We start from the raw sequence: 22,124 nt of genomic DNA on the forward strand, positions 1-22,124 counted from the left end.
CTTTCTCGTTGGAAACGGCTGATGTTTCTTAATCAACTCTGCTTCTTCTTTAGTTCAACTCTCAAGGCTTTTGTGTTCGATCCTTGGTTCTGCATGCTTTGTGGCCTCTCATCGACGACGGCAACAAACAAGTCCACTGTTATCGACAGAAACTCTACTGATCTATATGACAACCATTACCACAAGAACTTGCTCAACCCAAATTCTGTTCTCAAGCGATGCAGCTCAAAGCACCACAAAAGGATTCCCCCACTCAATGGTAGCACATATTGGGCACCTACAAGTAAGATTACCCACTTTAATTTTCACTCTCCTTAAAATCAATTTACACGTTTTAAGTATACTAACCGAAGAAGAGAGGTAGAGTAAGAACAAAGTTGTATGACATTAAAATAAATAAATAAGGTCAATCCACTCATGTTTGATTTCAAAGGGAGCAGTTCCATGAGTAATCCAAAATGTTTCATTTGTTTTAATATTTTGGCCAGCAGACATGATTCAATTACTTTAGAACTGACAAACTTAGGTTAGGTATTAATGTATGGTTTTCTGCAATTTAATTCAGCCATTTTTTGTAATTATTATAAAATGAATGAATCCAAAGTTCAGACCAACTATGTATTTGTTTTTATTCAAGTTCACACCAACCTTCTGCAATTTTGCTCTTTTATTTATTTAACTAAAAAATAATATATTTTAGAAAAGATTAGTATAAAATAGATATAAAATAACGATGAAGATAGAAATGATTGGGGTAATTATAGGACCAATTGCTAAACAATTGGGTAGATATCATATCATTGTCAAATGATGCATATACACATTTCTAGGCAATTGATTCTTAATTTAGTAGAGCCAAATTAAGCATAAAACACAACAACCATTAATTTTTTAATATCATTTCAATCTTAAACTTCCCAATATTTTGGTCCTAATACACTCTCATTTTGAACCCATGTATATTCTAATTTTTGAACTTTTTAAAAGTAAAAATAATATTATTTTCTATCTAATATGGTAAACAAAACAAGACAAATTTATCATCCTTTTATTTCCTTATTTTCATCAATTGAATAGGTCAAGGGTATAAATTTATGCAAATTATTTCATTTTTGAACAATAATTGCCAACTATCCAAATAAATATTTCTTTTTATAGAAAATAAAGGATGAAAATGAAAAATTGGTCAACAGAGGAGGATGCCCAAAATTGTGTTGTAAATAAAGAGCCTTATTTCGAAGTATATTGATTATTGAGGTTGTCCGTTATAAAAACTAGGAGCGCATACGTTCGGTAGGTCAACATGCGTATTCTTCAGCGGGCGGCTAAGCAATTTCAATGGCACTGCAAGTCCCGACCCAACCCTTGACCCCACATATCGGGACGCACTCATCATCGCTTGTCCCACCGGCGACGGAAACAACCGTATCGCACCTGACGTCGCCTCGCCGGACGATTTCGACAACGCATATTACACCGATTTGGTCGGCAATCGAGGTCTTCTCCAATCTGATCAAGAGCTCTTCTCCACCGAAGGGGCCGAAACCATCGCCGCCGTCAACCGTTTTGCCACCAATCAGTCTGACTTCTTTGCTCAATTCGCTTGAACCTTTAATTGCACCCGCGGGAGAAATTAGGTTAAATTGTAGGCGCGTGTTCTCCATCTCCATGTAAGTTTATGACATTCAAGAAATTAGATCCACAAACGATTCTAATATGTATCATATACAAATGTAATCTTTGTATTGATGTATTTTTAAGTAAAATTTTCATCTATTTAATTATTTATAATAATAAAAAAAATAATATTTTTAAAATATATCAATCAACTCCAACTAACTATCATCTTATTTAAACAATCTAATATGGATAAACATTACTGTAACTCTTAATATTTTTTATATTTTAAAATGAAGGATATATTTATATCATGGTGATGTATTTGAATGACAAACCACGTTATTATAAATAATGATTGAAAGATCAATATAAACTAAATGTTAGATTATAAATTTTGTCTAATAAATTTAAAAGTCCTAATTTATTCTTATAATTTGAACTCAAATTTAGAATAAATTTAAATCATGAAATTAATAGTAAATTTGATACGTATGAAATGAATTTAAAATTACACTAAATTATGAAAGTCAAATTTGTAATGGAGATGAAATATATTAAGTTAAATTAAATTGTTTGAACATATCATATTAAAATAAATTGAAAACCAACAAACTAAAATATTTTTTAAAAAAAAAATTAGTGGGAAAAAGAAGCAACCTATGCACCTTCTTGGATCTTTCGTGGCAGCCTTCACCTTTCTTCCACGCTCTCCATCGAGAAATGTTTTAGCAATTGTGAGCAAGAAAATAAGTTGAAATTAAAAAATAAAAAAATAAAAAATAAAAATAAAAAACAATATTATAAGCTTTGAGTAGGCAAACAACAACAATTTTAATAGCATATAACTAGAATATGAAGAATTAACAGCTAGTTACATCCCCTAATACATTTTGGGATATGATTTTGGTGATAGGTTATACATTCCTGTATTGACAACACGTTTTGAACAAACATGACAGGAACATTCTATACACGACACTCTTCAGTTTTTATTTACAACTATCAATAATATGTCCTAGTTTATTCGAAATTCCCAAATTTTTATTTTTATAAAATATAAGCACCAAAGTCTTCTCTCGTGTGGATAAGGGTGTTTTTATAAAATTGAAAGAAAAAAACATAAATTTGGGTATATATAAATGTAAATCACACGACAAGCTTGTAATTTAAAGTATATGAATGCTGATATGTGCACAATGTCATGTGATGTCCATAAAGTATATGAACTCAGAAATGATTTAATGGAGAGATAGATGAATATAACCCAAATTTTGATATTTAATACGGTATGGTTGGTTTATTATTAATCGCAACTTGTATGTATTAGAAGCTCATGGGTGTGTATAAAAGCAACTTCCCATCGCACAGCTTCTTCACAAACCCAAAACCCACTTCTTCTCAAACATGGCTCCCACTAAACTCGCACCCTTCCTTGTTGTGGCGGCTTTGATGCTACGAGCTTCTCACGCCCACCTTAGCCCTTTCTTCCACGCCAAAACATGCCCTCAGCTGCCTTTCGTTGTTGCCAACGTGGTTGCCCAAGCTCTACAAACTGACGACCGAGCAGCTGCCAAGCTCATTCGCCTCCATTTTCATGATTGCTTCGTCAATGTAATTTAATTTTACATTTCTACCTTAGAATTGAATACATGCATGGATGATATATACATATACATATGGATTTGTCTGGTCGTGTGCAGGGGTGTGATGGGTCTGTGCTATTGGAGGACGTGCCGGGCGTCATCGATAGCGAATTAAACGGACCACCAAACGGTGGGATCCAAGGGCTGGACATCGTGGACAACATTAAATCAGCGGTTGAAAGCGCTTGCCCAGGCGTTGTTTCCTGCGCCGACATCTTAGCCATTTCCTCACAAATCTCTGTTTTCTTGGTAATTAATCAATACTTACCGGTGGTGTCTTTGTGGTTAATTAATGTTAACTAACAATTGATTGCAGTCGGGAGGGCCAATTTGACATCTTAGCCATTTCCTCACAAATCTCTGTTTTCTTGGTAATTAATCAATACTTACCGGTGGTGTCTTTGTGGTTAATTAATGTTAACTTACGGTATGGTAATAACAATTGATTGCAGTCGGGAGGGCCAATTTGACATCTTAGCCATTTCCTCACAAATCTCTGTGTCTTTGTGGTTAATTAATGTTAACTAACAATTGATTGCAGTCGGGAGGGCCAATTTGGGTAGTTCCGCTGGGAAGAAAAGACAGCAGGATAGCCAATAGAACCGGAACCTCAAACCTTCCTGGTCCCTCCGAAACTCTAGTCGGGCTCAAACGCAAGTTTGCGGCACAGGGGCTTGATTCTACGGATCTTGTGGCTCTATCAGGAGCACACACGTTCGGGCGAGCGAGATGTTTCTTCTTCACCGGTCGCTTCGACAACTTCAACAACACCGGAATACCCGACCCAACGCTAAACCCTGTTTACAGGGAGCAGCTTCGACGGCTCTGTACGACCCAACAAACACGAGTGAATTTCGACCCCATAACGCCAACCAAATTCGACAAAGCCTACTATACCAATCTCATAAACCTGAAGGGGCTTCTCCAAAGTGACCAAGAGCTCTTCTCCACCCCCAAGGCTGATACCAAGGCCATCGTCAAAAATTTCGCCGCTAACGAGGTTGCCTTCTTTACCCAATTTGTGAAATCCATGATCAAAATGGGGAATCTGAAGCCGCCCCCCGGCATCAGATCAGAAATCAGACAAAACTGTAGGAGGGTCAACCCGGTGAAGGCCTATGACATTATGTAACTTGATGTTCCTCGTCTTAGATTTTGTCTGTCCCTAAGAACAAAGCTTCCACTTTGTTTTTATTTCTGTTGTCGTGTGTGTCTAAACTGGAAAGGATTGTGGTTTAACTTTTAAGTTTAGTGTTCCACCTAAGAGATTAGTGACTCACAAAAGTATTAACACATCTCTATTGCCCACTCATGACTCATGTATCAATTTAATTACTATCAACCCATCGTAAACTAACGATGATAACAGTAAGAAACCTCCCCACATTTTAAAAACTTGGAGAGAAAGCCAATATAGGATAATATCTACTAGTGGTGAGCTTGGACTATTACAAACAGTATTGGAGCCCAGACACCGAGCAATGTGCCAGCGAAGAAATTGATCCCCGAAAGTGGGTAGACACGAGACGGTGTGTCAACAAGGACGTTGGGCCGCGAAAGGGGTAGATTGGAGGGGTCCCACATTAATTGAAGAAGGAAACAAGTGTCAGCAAGTAAGCTAGGCCCAAAGGAGGGTTGACTCTAAGATAATACATAGGATAATGAAGCATTCTTTTTTTTTTCTAACACATCGGTGGATTGTGAAGATCTCATATCGATTGGAGAAGCGTTTTAAACACCTTGAGAAGAAGTCTAAAAAAACAACAATATTGGTAAGCGGTGATCTTGGGCCTTTACAGCTAATATTCAATTTTTTTTTTTCCAACACATCATATATTTTAAATTAAAATATTCTATATTCTTATTTATACCTTCCAAAAGCAATCTCAAATCCTTCCACTGTCATATTATAAGTTGATTCGTTAAAATCATTCTTTAAAGGCGTGACATTTACAACTTAAAACCTTAAGAATAATTTAACTGAATTTAAAGATTAAAGTTTGAGAAATAAAAACTCTTTAAGCAATACTATTATAGTTAAAGGATGAGTTATGGAAAGTGATATTAATATCAAATTAATATCAAATTAAATTGGGTGCCCCACTCCCAACCTTACCCAACCCAACAGGCAACACAAAGCAGCCCTCCTCGGCTTGTCTTCAATTATTCGGATAGCGATGGCTAAGGCTCAAGATCAATCAATCAACCAATCAACCAATCAAATCTAATAAATCTCTCAAATTATCCCAAAATTAACCTTNTCAAATGAAAACTTATGATATATGTTTAAACAATAATGACACTTGTGTTTTGTGCTGGAATATTAGAGACTCAATGTTAAAAGCTGGACCAAATGCAAACTTCAAATTAAAACTATATAATCAAAATTAAAACGAAGCTGAGATGATACTCAAAGTATCAACTACCAGTTTAATTGTTACCTTATTTCATTATGGTTAGTTTGATTTAATATAAAAAGCAAAAGATGAAATAAAAAATAAAGTAAACCTTTAGATTTGATTATTTATTATTATTTGTTGCTATTGTCGTGTTTGTCCGAAAATAAAAGATAAGACATCACCTAATTGATTGTAGTTTATATTTTAGGTTATTGACGAGGAATTGGAAACCCGAGGTGGGGACCACCCAACAAGGACTTTGGTTCTCCCATCCCTAACTATTTATTGTAAATAAACACGAATAAATCCTTAGGCGGGGTTTAGTTTGTGGTTCTTATCACGTGGGTGGGGACTCCAGAATATGCTCTCTCTTCTACAAAAACTATTCCCTTTCAGAAAACAAAACAACGCATTCAAACTTGGGATGCTTCTATAATCAAAAGCATCTTCCGCTTCATTTAAGATTCTGTGAGGTTGGTCGTCCAGTTTCCATGGTCACTCATCCCGAATCCAAACTCCTTTTCCTTTTCCTGCTTTACTTCTATTCATTCAAAATTATGATTAATCAACAAAGTATCTCCAATCTTTTCTATAAAACCACTCTCCATTTGTGTTACGTTTCATTACCAATCCAAACCCATCTCCTCCAAACAAGAGAAAAATGGCCTTGCTTTTCTTTCTGGCTCTTTTATTTGGAGCCTCTTATGCCCAACTCACCGAGACCTTCTACGACCAAACTTGTCCTCGTCTCCCTAACATTGTCCGCCAAGAGGTCAAGAGGGCTATTGAAACCGACATCCGTGCCGGGGCTAAGCTCATCCGCTTCCATTTCCATGACTGCTTCGTCCAAGTACTTACTCTTACTCAAATCCTTCATTACTTTTTTTTTGTTTCCCCTTTTAACATTTTGTCTCCCCTTTTAACATTTTGTCTCCGTGTTCTTACAATGGGGCTGATTTTGCAGGGCTGCGATGCCTCTGTTTTGCTAGAGGATGCTCCCGGCATCGACAGTGAACTCAACGGACTAGGAAATTTAGGAATCCAAGGACTCGAGATTGTCGACGCCATCAAAGCCGCCGTTGAAAGCGAATGTCCCGGCGTCGTATCTTGCGCCGACGTCCTAGCTCTGGCCGCTAAACAATCTGTGGACGTGGTAATAACTAATTCCCACTCCAAGCTTCAAAATTAATAAGAAAATATTAAAATTGGGGTGGTTTCTGTTTTTAGCAAGGTGGGCCCAGCTGGAGAGTTTTATTCGGAAGAAGAGATAGCAGAACAGCCAATAGAACAGGGGCCGACGAACTCCCAAGTCCGTTCGAAACTCTTGAGCCACTCAAAAACAAGTTCGAAGCCCTTGGGCTGGATTCCACTGATCTTGTTGCTCTATCTGGTAATTTTTCTGGAGCATTAGGATGAAGAACACCAATTTGGATTGATTAACGTAGTGGGGTTTCTAAATTCAGGGGCGCATACGTTCGGTCGGTCGAGATGCATGTTCTTCAGCGGGCGTTTCTCCAACTTCAATGGGAGTGGGCAGCCAGATCCGACACTGGACCCAGCGTACAGGCAGGAGCTGGAGCGAGCTTGTACAGATGGAGAGACGCGAGTGAATTTCGATCCAACCACACCGGACACATTTGACAAAAACTACTACACCAACCTTCAAGCCAATCGAGGGCTTCTCACGAGTGACCAAGTGCTGTTCTCCACTCCTGGCGCCGACACAATTGAAATTGTGAACCGTCTTGGGTCCCGAGAAGGAACCTTCTTTAGACAATTTCGGGTGTCCATGATTAAGATGGGAAACATTAGGCCCTTAACTGGAAACCAAGGGGAAATCAGAAGAAACTGCAGGAGGGTGAATGAGTTGGGAGGTGAAGCAGGGCATGATGTTATGTAATTTTACGCCTCTTGCTTGTGTGCCACAATAAATTCAGAACTTCCATGGTCGTGTTTTGAAGGTTCTGGATATAATATTTTCCATTTCTGGAGGGAACATGTGTGGTTTTTGAAGGGAAGGGTTGCATCTTTAGAGATAGGATTGGATGATTGGAGAGTATGTTTGTAGTAGTTATTATCATGTTCATCCCAGTTCTGGATATAATATGCTTCACTTGTGTGTGTGTGTGTGTGTGGAAGGAACATCACAAAATGGATATCTTCTTTTGCCACCAACTATTTTTGATAAATTAGTATTTTTAATAATTATCCTGTATCAATTAATATTCTAATTCTCAATCACTATCTATTTATTATTTTCATTTTTGTTAGTTAATAAATAAGCTTATCTAACAATGTATTTTATTTGAAAACGGATAAAATAGAATATGGGATTTTGGATTTCAATTATATGTGCAAAAATAGAATTCTCCACCCCCACGCTTTCAATTATTTCCTCTGATTTCACATTTTCAAACTTTTAATTTCTGTTTTGAGTTTGATAATGTATTTCTTGGCATTTAATAATAAATGAAATTAAAGAAAAATAGTAATAATAGTAATACAAAGGGGAAAATAATGAGAGTAAAGTAAATGATATAATTATCGAGGGAAAGCCCTTCTGAGAGCTTGCTAACTCTGCTTTCAGGCCAAGTTGGAATAAAGTTAATTATCGGACCACCTTGCTTTATTTCCCTAATCTCTTTCTTTATTATATTATAATATAATACCTTCTTTTTCTTTATGTTTGAATTTAATACAACGTGGCCGCCTGAGGATATAGAAACTTCACATTGTTTACTTTATAATATATAATATTAATAATAAACAAATAAACAAGGAACAAAGACATCGGAGGATGCATGAACCAACCAATACCACCCACGTGGTTTCATTCATTTTTCATAAGTTTGAAAACATATCACGTCAGCTAAATTTATAATTTATCCAAAAAGAGAAAACAAAATCGTTTTCCTCTATTTTGTTCGCGGTAATTTCCGACAGTAAAACGTGATGGGTGATAAACTATTGACCAATTTGGGCACGTGGGACCCAATTAGCTACTAATATTAATATATTTCTGTTAAGAAAAAATATAAATATAGAGTAGTCTCATGGCCACCACATGCATAAGAATAAAGAATTAAAGTAAGCTTCCATCATTTCCGCTTCATCTACAATATTATATACTAATTGTTTCTTGATTTTATGGATTACTAAAGAATCTAAATCAATAAAAGTTAATTATTATTTTATTTATTTCTCTTGTCCAAAAATCAAACTAGGGCTGCAGAAACGTGGGCAACTCCGTGAAGAAAAGCATATTCTAAAAAAATATATAGAGAGAGAGAAAGGAAAAAACTCTCCAAATTTGAATAACTTAGTCATTATTAAGATTAGGTTGGTTAGGTCACCTACAACCCATCACATGACTCATTACATTTATTTTACTTTTTTTTTTATTTTATTTTAAAAAATTCAAATCCATTTATTTAATGATCTTACTGTGTTACATTAAATTGGATCTAAAACTCAGCCAATAAATAAAATAAAATAACACATAAATATTTACGCTTGAATTAGTTTTAAATAGAGTCGAATTTGACATGAAAATAGACAATAAATTAGGCAAAGGTATCAGTAAAATTAAAATAAATAAATGAAGAATTGGACTATATTCAGATCCCAAATTTGGTGAAACCAGACCGCCCGCCACTCTGATTGGTATTTATTACTATTTCTGTAGTTGCCAGAAAATTGTCGAACCAAACTTTAATGCATTTTATTTTTAGGCTTGTAAAATACGCTACTAAATTATTATTATTATTTCTTTAGAGATAATTGTACACTCATTGTTGTCAAACATTCCCTTTAATGGAAAAATAAATTCAATTTTTAACTCTAAACTAAACTAAACTCAATTTCCTGGATTCACCCCTAACTGTTTTTCAAAACTAACTCTAATGCTGGATTTGTCAATTAATAATTTATTACATAAACCTTCAATGATTTTTTAAATGAGAGTGCAACACTTCAAAAGTTTCAAATGAAAATTAGAATATTTGTCCAAATTAAATTGATGAAGATTCAATTTGATACCCTAAATTTGTTCAAGCTCTTCCACTCCAAGAATAGGCTTTGCTTCTATTATTTACTTTTAAAAATGTTTCAAATAATCAAACAGAAACAGGTGAAAAAAAAGATTGATGCAAGTGATTATCATTTGGCATAATTTTGTGTTCATTCCTACATAATATATGATGAACTAAGAAAACTACAAGTTTGATTTTATTTTCCATGTTATTTATTTTATTTTTCCAATTACTAATATATAACGAACCCGTAATTTCATTGTTCATGTGAAAGAAACTGAGGATAATACCTAAAATTTGTAAAAAGTCAAATGATGAATGTTGACAAGAATGCAGATTCATAAGGCTCAAATTTTCAATTACAGTGGCCTCCATGTAACCTATACAGTGTCAGCCGCCGCCGTGTCGTGGGCATAACACACGACCCGGTAATCGGCTTTAGTCTCTATAAAAACGGCTTCCATTACCCAACCTTTTCCTCACTCCAACTTCCAAAATGGCCTCCTCCAATGCCATACCCATCTTTTTCTTATTGGCTCTTCTCTTCGGAGCCTCCTCAGCTCAACTCTCCGAGACCTTTTACGACCGAACTTGCCCTCGCCTCCCCAACATTGTCCGCGCCGCCGTCAAGAAAGCAATCGAAACCGACATCCGTGCCGGTGCAAAACTCATCCGCCTCCATTTCCACGATTGCTTCGTCAATGTAATCACTTTTTTCTTTTTTCTTTTTTTCTTTTTCTTTTCTGTGTGTCTCCCTACTTAGTTATTTTTATTTTTCCTCATCTGACTTGATTTGTTGGCTGATTTTGCAGGGCTGTGATGGCTCTGTTTTGCTAGAGGATGCTCCCGGCATAGTCAGTGAGCTGAACTCCCCCGGAAATCAGGGAATTCAAGGACTCGAGATTGTCGACGCCATTAAAGCCGCCGTGGAGAGTGAATGCCCCAATACCGTTTCCTGTGCCGACATCCTAGCTCAGGCTTCTAAGGATTCTGTGGATGTGGTAATATGTTCATTCCGAGTTCAATTTCCAATACCTACATCCACTCCTTATGTTTGGGTATCTTGTTTTTTTTGACCCAATAAGAAAAACGGTGTCTTTTTCCCCTTTTTCAGCAAGGAGGGCCTAGTTGGAGAGTGTTATACGGGAGACGAGACAGTAGAATAGCGAACAAAACAGGGGCTGATAGTGGCCTCGCCAGTCCCTTCGAAACTCTCGTCCAACTCAAAAAGAAATTTTCTGATGTTGGCCTCGGAACCACTGATCTCGTGGCTTTATCTGGTAATTAATTTAGTCAATCAATCTTTCACTCATCCAATAATTAACCCCCTAGCCACCAACTATTTTGAACTGATGGTAATTTTATGAATTGGTTAAATCAGGAGCGCATACGTTTGGGCGATCGAGATGCAGATTCTTCAGCCACCGATTTGCCAATTTCAACAATACCGGAAGGCCAGATCCATCACTGGACGCTAACTACAGAGGATTCCTTGAAGGGGTTTGTTCTGCAGGTGCAGACACAAGAGCAAATTTCGACCCGACAACACCGGACGTGTTCGACAAAAACTACTACACCAACCTTCAAGCCGGGAAGGGGCTTCTGCAGAGCGATCAAGAGCTGTTCTCCACTGCTGGGGCGGACACCATCGCCATTGTGAACAGCTTCGCGGCCAGAGAAGGCACCTTCTTCAAGGAGTTCCGGACGTCCATGATCAACATGGGTAACATCAAGCCTTTGACTGGCAGCCGTGGGGAAATCAGAAGAAATTGCAGGAGGGTCAACTCCGCCACGGGTGGAGAAGGCCACGATGTTATGTAATCTCAGTTTCAGAGAACCAATTTGGCCTGTCTGCCTGGAAATGGAAAGTTGCTGACAAGAGTGAATCTTGTTATTATTGTGGAGTTGCAAAATCAAAGTATAAGCTTAGGATGTTAATTAGTTGGGTGTTTGTCAAATCTGTGTGTCCTTTTTTAGGGGGAAAAAGGTAAATAAAAAAGGCAGGGCAGGCTTGCGGTCGCTACTCATCTTCTTTTTCATTCATCATGGTCCTCCGGACGACTCTGTTTCAATTAAGCTTATGCATCATATCCAAATCCAAGGAAAATGAACCCAGAAATGGAAAGAACTTACTCCTTTTTTGAAAAGAAAGTTCTCAAATCATAAACAAAGGAAGTTTAAATTAAAGGTGTCACTTTTAATTTTATATCTAATATTATATATTCACATCATTTCAGAGAAAAGGCTTTGAACCCACCATTTTTTGAAAGGAAAGAAAAAAAAGAACAAGTAAGATGTTTCAAATATTGATGTCAAAATAAGCATAGCCTTATTTATAAATTTTTAATAAAACATCTGTCGGTGCAAATATAAAACCGAATATTTCTCCCCATACAATTATTCATAAGAAAATCAACCTTCTAAAAAGTTTAAAAATAAAATAGAAAAAAGTGTGCATGTTAAAATATATTAAAAAATAAAGTTGGATGAATTAAAATGTATCATTTAAGTTTTTATAGGCAAATCAATTGACTACTCTATATAACTACTATTTATTCAACTCATCTAACACAAACATAGATATAAAAAAAAATATACCTGTGTAATCAATGTTAAGAATTAAAATTACCTAATTTAGTGCATTACTTGTCACACTTTTACTTAATCACTATGTCTAATTCAATATATTAATACACCCATTTTATAAAGTAAATATACCCATTTTATAAAGTATTAGTATTAAAGATATTGATGTATTAATCAAAGTCAAATGAATAACGGAAATTACGTGATATGTTTTGAAAATATAATATCATATTATATGAGATAATTGTATATTACTTATGGTTGTCTACAAGTAAACTCACTTGTTTATGTATTTATTCATGGTTGACTGTGGACTCTTAATCTCAATTACAACCTAATACACTAAAAATATTTATGTCAAATAAACTCTACTATATTAAATTAATTTCTTCGTTTTAGGAAATTGATCATACAGAAAAAAAAAAAAAAAAAAGTGTTTATTAATGATAAATTGATGGTTAGTGGCAGGTAACACGAAGAGACATAATGACAGCAGCCTTTTCTTGTGGGCATTGAAGACGGGATTTGATGGATCGTTATGAAAGTGCAATCTGATCCCACCAATCACATGGGATCCAATTTAGATATAAAAGATATTTTATTCTTTGTTTTAATTTATTGTTTTTTTCTTCATTTTTTGTGGGAAAAAAAAAACATACAATTAATTACAGGCCAAGAAAATTTGGTGATCCTTATCCTTAATCAGTTTTGTGTACTAGAAAGAAACAAAAAAAGAACAATTATTTTATAGAGGTACCTCCTAATCTGACCCAAACCCGAAAACCGCCTTCCAAGAACCTTACCTCACCCAGCAGCCACCCACTTAGTTTGATATATTATTAATAATAATATCAATTTGATGTATTGGAATTTTGAAGGTTTAATACTCAACGACCAAAATTAAAATATAATTAAGGGAATGGAACAAATTAAAATTATAGCTACTTTTATAAAAACATGCAAATGCCACGTCAATCATAATTATAGGGATGGCCTGTTGAGTTGGTCATGTTGATTTGGACACGTAATGAAAAAATAGATTCAAATTGCTAATTGCAACAAAAACCTGACTTAGTAAATATTATCTGATTATTAAACCCTAAACATGAAAAGTAATGAATCATAATTTCTTGACTTTTTTGTACAATGGGACCCCCCCGTCAATCATAAACATCAATTTCTCTAAATTCATAAACATTTTGTTATGGTGCTTGAATTGTATTCAAAATATTTATTTCCTTATTGCCAAGTATTTTAATAAATTATAAATATGTTTTATGTTTCATTTACCCTAACACAAATAGATGCTTGGGGTGGAAAAATATTTGAACGTACATAAAGTATTGGGTTGGTTGATTCTAAAACATTTTCAATTTTTTTTTTGTTAAATAATTAATAAAATTTATCAACGGAGTAGTTAAGTTTTTGTCAAATAAATAATTAAAATTTTATGAGTGAAAAGTTAGACATAAAATAAATATTTATGCCAAACAACTAAAAGCATTGAGATAAATAAATACGTTTTTTTTTTAAAAAAAAAAAAAAAAGGAGGCCATAAAATATAAGAAAAAGACAGAAAAAATTATTCAAATTTGTCTAAAATGTAATTGGACGTCCAGCCATCTTCAAGTCCGATTTGTTAACTACACCATTATTGTATTGTGTCCTATTATTTGCATGATAGAGAGCTTGGCTGAGTATGCCTTCAAATTTGAAAAGTAAAACCCCCAATATTCTCTTTCCTCACAACCTCATTGCCCCTACCACGTAAACTCTCGCCGGTGATTTAGCCACCACCACCTTGTCATATTCATAACCTTCCTCAAAAAAAAAAAAAAAATTAAAAAAAAGGACCTTTTTTTATCTATAAAAGGCACGTGCTTTATGCACAATCCCTCGCCAAAACCATCACAGCTGCTTCGATCCCCAGAGAAAAAGAATGGTTTCCTTCAAAGTTGCTTTCTTTTTGTTTGTGGGGTTCATGGTCGGAGCTTCTAAAGCTCAGCTGTGCCCGACGTTCTATGACGACTCATGCCCCGACGTATCGGACATTGTGCGCGGTGTGGTGCAGCAGGCTTTGGAGACCGATGACCGAGCGGGTGCCAGACTCATTCGCCTTCACTTCCATGACTGCTTCGTTGATGTAATTTCATTTTAATTCACTATTTCTTCCTTTTTCCACAAAGATTGATATTGAGCTAGAAAGATTTATTTAGAAGGCTGGTTGGTTACAATTTTCAGGGGTGTGATGGATCAGTTTTACTAGTGAACCAAACGGGAGTAGTGAGTGAGCTTGGCGCTCCTGGAAATGCAAATATTACAGGGTTTAACATTGTTGATGACATCAAAGCTGCCCTCGAGGAGGCTTGTCCTGGTGTCGTTTCTTGTGCCGACATCTTAGCCTTAGCTTCCGTACATGCGGTTTCTTTGGTAATTATACTAAAATCTTATCTTTATTAAATTGCTACAAATATAGGTAACCATTTTTACAAAATAATAATAATAAGTATCAACGAAGCATGTAATATTTTAATAACACACTCAGACATATGAATTAAGACATTGTTGTAACCGCTCAAGTCCACGATACTGTCTTCTTTGATCTTTTCTCTATTTTCACATTTTTTTTATAAAGAATGTTTCATTTAACTCTCTAACCGATGCGAGATCTCATAGTTGTTATGTTTGTTCAGGTGGGAGGACCCTTTTGGGAAGTTCAACTGGGAAGAAGAGACAGGCGAAGGGCCAACTTACAAGGCGCAATCGACGGGCTTCCAAGTCCCTTCGAAAATGTTCGAGAACTTAAAGAAAAGTTCGGCAGAGTGGGTCTTGATTCTACTGATCTTGTTGCTCTATCTGGTAATTAAGTATATTATTAGACGTTTTGAACTAAATAAACATGGCATTAAAGTTCTCTTCACTAGTTATACCATTTATATTTGCAATTCACATTTAAATATTCGAAGACAAGACGCCGTTGGAGCGACGTGCATGGCTGCATTTGATTGCTCTCTCAACATGCGCTGTGGATTGTCGTGTAGTGTTTTTCAAAATCATTACGTCAACTCCGGATATTTTCACGTCTTTTCCTTCCTTTTTCTGATAGTTTATTCTTACTTGTTTCTCGTGTCGGCCACAGTGAAGGATGTTACTTGAGGAATGATGATGAGCATAGTAGTAGTAATAATAATAGTAATAATAATAATAATAATAATAAAATAATAATGTTTGTGTGGATATTTGACGTGGTAGGGGCCCACACATTCGGGCGTTCGAGATGCCGATTCTTCGACAGACGTTTGAACGTTTCGAGCCCAGACAACACACTGGACGCCTCATATGCAACCCAGCTCCGTCAAGCTTGCGCTAGCAGCAGAGACACCTTCTTGAACCTCGACCCCACCACTCCCGACGACTTCGACAACAACTACTACACCAACCTTCAGTCCAACTTCGGCCTTCTCGGCAGCGACCAGGTCCTGTTCTCCACTCCCGGCGAGGACACCGTGGACATCGTCAACATGTTCGCCGGCAGCGAGCAGCAGTTCTTCGACAGCTTCGGGCAGTCCATGATCAACATGGGAAATATCAGCCCTTTAACTGGTGACCAGGGAGAAGTTAGGTGCAACTGCAGAAGACTCAACTGAAATGAAAGCCCTTCATTACGCAGCTTCTGAGCATATACATATGAATATCCAGTTTGTGGCCGTGGTCTTATTAATTGTCATCCTAAAAAAAGATGGGATTATTATTGCTCTATAATTTTCTTCCATAAATGTTCAATACAAGTGTCTTTCTACGTTACCTTACATTACCCACATGATTTTTTTTCTTTTTCTAATTCAATTATTTCATCTAATTAACGTTAGTAGTGTGAGCTATTAAACTTGAGTTTAGTAGACTTAATTTTATGAGAATCGTGGGTCATATTCGGGTTAATATTAGGATATTCTGTGAGTATCTCCAACCTAATTATGCATTGAGAGAGGAAGAAGAAAAATGTAGAAAGCAATAATAGAAGGAAGTGGGGTCCCATACATTTATCTGTTTAGCCCACCAATCACGTGGATTACAATTCTATAAAACCTTATTGATGTAAACTGGAAAGATACTTCAATTTCTTGGTCCAAATTAGCGGTTTGAGAGTTTTAAAAACAAATGAGCCTAAATTTGTAAAGAAAAATCAGCTGTCTATTTCCCTAAAACCAACATGGTAGGGTATAACTAAACTGTAAGGGACTCTTTGTTTAGAGCCATGGAAGAACATGAACCACTCCATCCACCCTCCACCTCTCACTACTCACTCTTCTCCCTTCCTTTCAACCATCAACTATCCATCATTTTGCAATCTACTTTAACAAATGTGAAATCTTACATCGGTTGGAGAGGGACCCTCCCTAGTAGATGCATTTTAAAACCGTGAGGTTGATGGGAATATGTAATAGGTCAAAGCAAGACAATATCGATTAGCGGTGGGCTTAGACTATTACAAATGGTATCAGAGCCAAGGTTTGAACAGTATGACAACGAGGACGTTGGGCCCCCAAGAGAAGTAGATTGTGAGATCCCACATCAGTTGGAGAAGATAATGAAACATTCCTTATAAAAGTGTGAAAACTTCTCCCAAAAACGCGTTTTAAAATCGTGAGATAAACCTCCGCTAGCCATAATTAGGGACAAACTTGATGAAGGCTAACAACTTGATGAAGGCTAAGTATTGTTAAAGCAGAAAAAAAAGATATCCCTTTACAAACTCGAGAGAGAGAGATCGAGAGATCGAGAGAGAGAGAGAGAGAGAGAGAGAGAGAGAGAGAGAGAGAGAGAGAGACATATCTAATAACTTTTATTCTTATGATTTGACTCAGACAAAATTCCAAAGTAGATTGAGCTGGCATTGCTGATTTGATGTTACAGCCCCAAAGACTTTTTGTTTGTAAGTTTAATTAGGCCGAATTAGTAAAATTAGAGTGGAATACATTACCCCTTGCGTCCATTGTAAATCTGCATCTTAATAATCAACCATTAAACTTTAATATAACATAAGAATCTCCCTAAAATCAAATCATTCAGACACACAAGTTTTCAGTGTTTCAACCATCAATGATACATTAACCAATAAAATGTCTATTTCATTCTATACTTAAGTTCGCCAACAAGCAAAGCTTTATTTGATGAATCAACAGCCGCTAATCACTTTTTGATTATGTGCCACACAAAGAAGTCAAACAAACAAAATAAGGAAGAGATTATGATGAAGCAAGAAAGAATTTTGCTTCTAATTAATAATAAAACTTAGAATCTCCAAAATTGAATCGTTCCTGGGCTGTGCCTCAGAGTGGGAAGAAAATTCAAAGGGAAATCCAAAGCTGAAATTTCTTATGCAGATAGATGGTTAAGAAAAGTAAAAGGGTGGCTTATTTTCAAGGTTTGATTGTCCTGTGGCACGTAATAACCTCAGCCTCCACTACCTTCTCACCACCTTCTTCATGTCTATAAAAGGATGTGGCTCTGTTTATACTCCCTCACAACTCTAAAGGACACCTAAGGGCTTAACCTAATTCTTCTAACTTAAGGCCTCAAACTCTCCTACTTTGTCTATTGTAATGGCATCTTTTAAAGCTTTCATGCCTTTCTTATTTGTTGTGTGTTTGATGGTTGGGTCTGTGAGCGCACAACTGAGCTCCACATTCTACGCTACCACATGTCCCAATGTATCAAGCATTGTGCGTGGTGTTGTGGAGCAAGCACTGCGAAGTGACGACAGGGCTGGTGCCAAACTCATCCGTCTCCACTTCCACGACTGCTTCGTCGATGTAATTTGCTCGACTCTCGGTTTCTTTCATTTCTTTTTCAACTTCGTTAAATCGCTAATGGACTCAAGAGCTTACGTTAGATTAATATGTTACAGAGTTGAATCTATCTAATACTCTAAAATGAAATAATTGTATTTGTAGGGATGTGATGGGTCGGTGCTATTAGAGGATCAAGATGGCATAGTGAGCGAGCTGGGTGCAAACGGAAACGCTGGCATCACAGGTTTCAATATTGTTAATGACATCAAAGCTGCAATCGAGAATGTTTGTCCCGGGGTCGTCTCTTGTGCTGATATACTAGCCCTTGCTTCTCGACACTCCGTCAACTTGGTACCTACTTCAGTATTAACTATATTATAAACAAAAATAACGCCAATACTATGTGCATCACAAATTTAAACTACACTAATTAATTAACACAAGCTAAGCCATGTATGTATATTTATACGTCGCATTTTGCAGGCAGGAGGCCCGGGTTGGGAGGTTCAATTAGGAAGAAGAGATGGAAGAACAGCAAATTTGGATGGTGCCATGGAGCTTCCAAGTCCTTTTGACGATCTCTCAGTCCTGAGAAGAAAGTTCAGGGACGTTCAACTTGACGATACTACCGATCTCGTTGCTCTATCAGGTAATCATTTCAAACCATTTACTTATTCCATGTTGTGAACTCGACTCTCCATAATGGTATGATATTGTCCATTTTTGAATTTTTCCAAAGACCTCATACGAATGGAGTTGATATTCCTTAACCTACGATCATTTCCTAAATTAGTCAATGTAGTACTCCGTTCCAACAATCTTCAACCTTCCAACCTTAAATGTTTTGAAGATTAAATAGACACACGATCATAAATAATCTCGGTACATGCATGCATGCGCAGGTGCACACACATTTGGGCGTTCGAGATGCCGATTTTTCGACAGACGGCTAAACACTTCAAACCCGGACCCGACCCTGAACTCGACGTATGCGGACGAGCTGCGCCAAAACTGTCAACCAGGGCGAGACACATTCGTGAATCTGGACCCAACAACACCGGACACCTTCGACAGCAACTACTTCACAAATCTTCAGAGCAATCGCGGGCTTCTGGAAAGTGACCAAGTTCTGTTCTCCACCAGCGGAGCTCCAACTATCAGTATTGTCAACAGCTTCGCCAGCAGCCAGAGCCAATTCTTCACCGCCTTCGCTCAGTCAATGATTAACATGGGAAATCTCGGGCCTTTGACTGGGAGCACAGGAGAAATCAGGACCAATTGCAGAAGACTCAACTAAAGCGCGTGATTCTTAGAGTAATGCATGCAAGTGTATCAAAATAGATATCTATATAGTTGTGTGTGGAGGGTCGGTTTTATGGTCAAAGTAACAATACTAAATAATGTAAAGCGCGTGCGGGAGACTCGCACAAGCTTCCATGGTGTCCTTGTTTAGTTTGGTGAAGACAAAGTGATTTTGTGTTTCTATTTTTGTTTGTGATGTTACAACAAGAAGCAATGTCCAATGATAAAAAAAAACTCTTAAGAGTTTTGTATTTTTAGCTTCGATAATATGTGGTGGGTTCACTCCATTTTTGTATTTTTAATGAAACGCCCAAATTCACAACTAGCAAATATTGTCCTCTTTGTTTTTTGTTTCAGATTTCTATTCAAGATTTTTAAAACACGTCTATATGAAAAGGGTCCCACACCCTTATAAAAGATGTTTGGTTCACCTCCCCAGTCGACGTGTAGTGTCACAACCTAACTATAAAGAAAGTAGGTTGTGACCCTCACTTTGCAACATGAGAAGCAGCGACCCTCAAGTGGCGCCCATCGGGTCACACGAGGTACTAGACGAGTGTCATGATGCGACTGAGGAGGACGGTGCATCATCTAACACACCACACAGAGTGGACATTGAAGACAAGTAGAGACATAAGCAAGATAAAGACATCGAACAGATAAGAGTGGCAAAGACATGCTTGTTGAAGGGCCGGGTTGGGTCCCGGCCCTTAACCTCGAAAGTCAGGGTTCTGAAAGGAATTTGGGCATGCGGTTCTAGAGTTAAGTCCGTCCATATGAAATATGAATGATCGCCAAATTCAGTGTCAACTAGACAACAGATGGACGCTAGATGGCACTGTATGGCCATTAGCCAAAATCATGTCTATGTGGATTAAAAATGGCTCAAGATGTACTATAGGGTAACATCGTATCAGCTCTCCACCACCTTAGGCCAGGTGGCCTAAGCGAGTTACCCTGTGACACATAAGTGTATCACAGCATTGGCGAGCGTGTCGAGATGAGTGTCTCGTGAGACATCCTTTGAAAATGGGTTTTTAAAGGACAGTACCGGGCGGCACGGGTGTGCCGCTATTACGCCCCAACCCGCATGTCGGAGGTTGCTACAGACACCCGCTTTCTGGTACGGTATCCGTAAATGACATGACATGGGCACAAGAGGGCCAATGCCTCCATAAGAACCCAGATGGATGGATGTTCGGGATGTCCCAATGAGATGAGTGACACGTGGGCCTGTTCTCGATGGCCTGACCAAGTGAGTTGTGATGGTCGACGACACCCCGAGACTCGGGACGACGTCAAGCTCAACGGGCCATGTTGATGGGAATCAAGATGACAAGATGAGACGCGATGCTGCATTGAGAGACGTTGGCCCGAGTAGAGGCAAGGTTGAGCCGAATGACTTGACCTAGTGTACAGGCAAGTCGGTTGTGTCACAAACGATTGAACATACAGACGCAGGCAACATGTGTGGTCGAACAAGCTTGGATTCCGCACAAGCGATGTTCGATTGGCAAAAACAAATCTTGCCTAAGGTCCGATGAAGCCACAAAGTCAAGCAAAAAATATATATGAGACCAAATTCCCCTTGAAGCTGGTCGTAAGAGTGTTAAGATCACGATGCTGCATGGTTGAAAAAATAGGACCGTGACGCCCAGCGTCCTTGCTGTCACTCGTTTCCTTCTCCAATCGATATAGATCTCAAAATTCACCCCCTTCAGGGCCTGAACGTCCTCGCTGGCACGCCACCCGGTGTCTGGCTCTGATACCATTTGTAACGGCCCAAGCCCAACATTTGTACATATTGTCCTTTTCAAATTTTCCTTTTTCGACTTCCTCTCAAGATTTTTAAAGCTAAAGAAAAGTTTCCACCGATGAAGAATCAAATCATATGGTTACCTAAAACTTACTTTAATTAAACCCATTCGAATTTTATTTAATTAAAATATATTTTTGGTTCGATACAATACTTAAATTTATTATTTTTATTTTTATTTATTTTGTTCTTCGACCATTCTTAATAAGGCCGAAAACAAAAGATTCTTTAGAGCCCACAGTCCCTCAAGCCCCATCTTGGAAAGGCCTATCAGAACAAAAGATTATTTACAGCTTAAAAGGGCCTGAAGCCCAATCTTCAGAAGGCCCATCAAAAACAAAAGATTCTTTACAGCTTAGAGAACCTGAGGCCGAATCTTGAAAATGCCCATCTGAAACAAAAGATTCTATATAGCTTAGAGCCCCTTANAGATGAGTGACACGTGGGCCTGTTCTCGATGGCCTGACCAAGTGAGTTGTGATGGTCGACGACACCCCGAGACTCGGGACGACGTCAAGCTCAACGGGCCATGTTGATGGGAATCAAGATGACAAGATGAGACGCGATGCTGCATTGAGAGACGTTGGCCCGAGTAGAGGCAAGGTTGAGCCGAATGACTTGACCTAGTGTACAGGCAAGTCGGTTGTGTCACAAACGATTGAACATACAGACGCAGGCAACATGTGTGGTCGAACAAGCTTGGATTCCGCACAAGCGATGTTCGATTGGCAAAAACAAATCTTGCCTAAGGTCCGATGAAGCCACAAAGTCAAGCAAAAAATATATATGAGACCAAATTCCCCTTGAAGCTGGTCGTAAGAGTGTTAAGATCACGATGCTGCATGGTTGAAAAAATAGGACCGTGACGCCCAGCGTCCTTGCTGTCACTCGTTTCCTTCTCCAATCGATATAGATCTCAAAATTCACCCCCTTCA

At 37.7% G+C, this 22,124-nt stretch overlaps 6 protein-coding genes across 6 annotated transcripts; all 6 read left to right on the top strand.

Annotated features, from left to right (window-relative positions):
- The first annotated feature begins 13 nt into the window (after nucleotides 1–13).
- On the top strand, nucleotides 14–1,607 carry LOC111777089 (peroxidase 15-like). The gene is made up of 2 exons (XM_023656526.1): nucleotides 14–283; nucleotides 1,279–1,607. Exons 1-2 carry the CDS (start codon nucleotides 22–24, stop codon nucleotides 1,605–1,607), a joined length of 591 nt encoding a protein of 196 aa, XP_023512294.1. The 5' UTR covers nucleotides 14–21.
- A 1,304-nt stretch (nucleotides 1,608–2,911) lies between these two features.
- On the top strand, nucleotides 2,912–4,575 carry LOC111777641 (peroxidase 2-like). The gene is made up of 3 exons (XM_023657327.1): nucleotides 2,912–3,231; nucleotides 3,321–3,512; nucleotides 3,805–4,575. The coding sequence occupies exons 1-3, from the start codon at nucleotides 3,025–3,027 to the stop codon at nucleotides 4,393–4,395; spliced, it is 990 nt and encodes a 329-aa protein (XP_023513095.1). The 5' UTR covers nucleotides 2,912–3,024; the 3' UTR covers nucleotides 4,396–4,575.
- Nucleotides 4,576–6,046: 1,471 nt separating this feature from the next.
- Nucleotides 6,047–7,837, top strand: LOC111777736 (peroxidase 2-like). The gene is made up of 4 exons (XM_023657451.1): nucleotides 6,047–6,512; nucleotides 6,627–6,815; nucleotides 6,890–7,052; nucleotides 7,126–7,837. The coding sequence occupies exons 1-4, from the start codon at nucleotides 6,324–6,326 to the stop codon at nucleotides 7,560–7,562; spliced, it is 978 nt and encodes a 325-aa protein (XP_023513219.1). The 5' UTR covers nucleotides 6,047–6,323; the 3' UTR covers nucleotides 7,563–7,837.
- Nucleotides 7,838–10,155: 2,318 nt separating this feature from the next.
- Nucleotides 10,156–11,720, top strand: LOC111777737 (peroxidase 2-like). The gene is made up of 4 exons (XM_023657452.1): nucleotides 10,156–10,396; nucleotides 10,506–10,694; nucleotides 10,808–10,973; nucleotides 11,075–11,720. Exons 1-4 carry the CDS (start codon nucleotides 10,190–10,192, stop codon nucleotides 11,512–11,514), a joined length of 1,002 nt encoding a protein of 333 aa, XP_023513220.1. The 5' UTR covers nucleotides 10,156–10,189; the 3' UTR covers nucleotides 11,515–11,720.
- A 2,295-nt stretch (nucleotides 11,721–14,015) lies between these two features.
- LOC111776705 (peroxidase 2-like) lies at nucleotides 14,016–16,093 on the top strand. The gene is made up of 4 exons (XM_023656028.1): nucleotides 14,016–14,422; nucleotides 14,521–14,709; nucleotides 14,973–15,138; nucleotides 15,532–16,093. Exons 1-4 carry the CDS (start codon nucleotides 14,219–14,221, stop codon nucleotides 15,924–15,926), a joined length of 954 nt encoding a protein of 317 aa, XP_023511796.1. The 5' UTR covers nucleotides 14,016–14,218; the 3' UTR covers nucleotides 15,927–16,093.
- A 1,733-nt stretch (nucleotides 16,094–17,826) lies between these two features.
- On the top strand, nucleotides 17,827–19,369 carry LOC111777676 (peroxidase 2-like). The gene is made up of 4 exons (XM_023657383.1): nucleotides 17,827–18,092; nucleotides 18,234–18,422; nucleotides 18,555–18,720; nucleotides 18,974–19,369. The coding sequence occupies exons 1-4, from the start codon at nucleotides 17,883–17,885 to the stop codon at nucleotides 19,366–19,368; spliced, it is 960 nt and encodes a 319-aa protein (XP_023513151.1). The 5' UTR covers nucleotides 17,827–17,882; the 3' UTR covers nucleotide 19,369.
- Nucleotides 19,370–22,124: the final 2,755 nt, after the last annotated feature.

Source organism: Cucurbita pepo, chromosome LG16 (assembly GCF_002806865.2).
Source record: "Cucurbita pepo subsp. pepo cultivar mu-cu-16 chromosome LG16, ASM280686v2, whole genome shotgun sequence".
NCBI lineage: Eukaryota > Viridiplantae > Streptophyta > Magnoliopsida > Cucurbitales > Cucurbitaceae > Cucurbita > Cucurbita pepo.

Excerpts from the sequence above, each read along its gene's own strand:
- LOC111777089 (XM_023656526.1), top strand. The coding sequence starts at position 22 with ATGTTTCTTAATCAACTCTGCTTCTTCTTTAGTTCAACTCTCAAGGCT. Across the intron at positions 284-1,278 it reads CACATATTGGGCACCTACAA|GAGCGCATACGTTCGGTAGG; the intron begins GTAAGATTACCC and ends TATAAAAACTAG.
- LOC111777641 (XM_023657327.1), top strand. The coding sequence starts at position 3,025 with ATGGCTCCCACTAAACTCGCACCCTTCCTTGTTGTGGCGGCTTTGATG. Across the intron at positions 3,232-3,320 it reads TTCATGATTGCTTCGTCAAT|GGGTGTGATGGGTCTGTGCT; the intron begins GTAATTTAATTT and ends GGTCGTGTGCAG. Across the intron at positions 3,513-3,804 it reads CACAAATCTCTGTTTTCTTG|TCGGGAGGGCCAATTTGGGT; the intron begins GTAATTAATCAA and ends AATTGATTGCAG.
- LOC111777736 (XM_023657451.1), top strand. The coding sequence starts at position 6,324 with ATGGCCTTGCTTTTCTTTCTGGCTCTTTTATTTGGAGCCTCTTATGCC. Across the intron at positions 6,816-6,889 it reads CTAAACAATCTGTGGACGTG|CAAGGTGGGCCCAGCTGGAG; the intron begins GTAATAACTAAT and ends TTCTGTTTTTAG. Across the intron at positions 7,053-7,125 it reads TGATCTTGTTGCTCTATCTG|GGGCGCATACGTTCGGTCGG; the intron begins GTAATTTTTCTG and ends TTCTAAATTCAG.
- LOC111777737 (XM_023657452.1), top strand. The coding sequence starts at position 10,190 with ATGGCCTCCTCCAATGCCATACCCATCTTTTTCTTATTGGCTCTTCTC. Across the intron at positions 10,695-10,807 it reads CTAAGGATTCTGTGGATGTG|CAAGGAGGGCCTAGTTGGAG; the intron begins GTAATATGTTCA and ends CCCCTTTTTCAG. Across the intron at positions 10,974-11,074 it reads TGATCTCGTGGCTTTATCTG|GAGCGCATACGTTTGGGCGA; the intron begins GTAATTAATTTA and ends TGGTTAAATCAG.
- LOC111776705 (XM_023656028.1), top strand. The coding sequence starts at position 14,219 with ATGGTTTCCTTCAAAGTTGCTTTCTTTTTGTTTGTGGGGTTCATGGTC. Across the intron at positions 14,423-14,520 it reads TCCATGACTGCTTCGTTGAT|GGGTGTGATGGATCAGTTTT; the intron begins GTAATTTCATTT and ends TACAATTTTCAG. Across the intron at positions 14,710-14,972 it reads CCGTACATGCGGTTTCTTTG|GTGGGAGGACCCTTTTGGGA; the intron begins GTAATTATACTA and ends ATGTTTGTTCAG.
- LOC111777676 (XM_023657383.1), top strand. The coding sequence starts at position 17,883 with ATGGCATCTTTTAAAGCTTTCATGCCTTTCTTATTTGTTGTGTGTTTG. Across the intron at positions 18,093-18,233 it reads TCCACGACTGCTTCGTCGAT|GGATGTGATGGGTCGGTGCT; the intron begins GTAATTTGCTCG and ends TTGTATTTGTAG. Across the intron at positions 18,721-18,973 it reads CGATCTCGTTGCTCTATCAG|GTGCACACACATTTGGGCGT; the intron begins GTAATCATTTCA and ends ATGCATGCGCAG.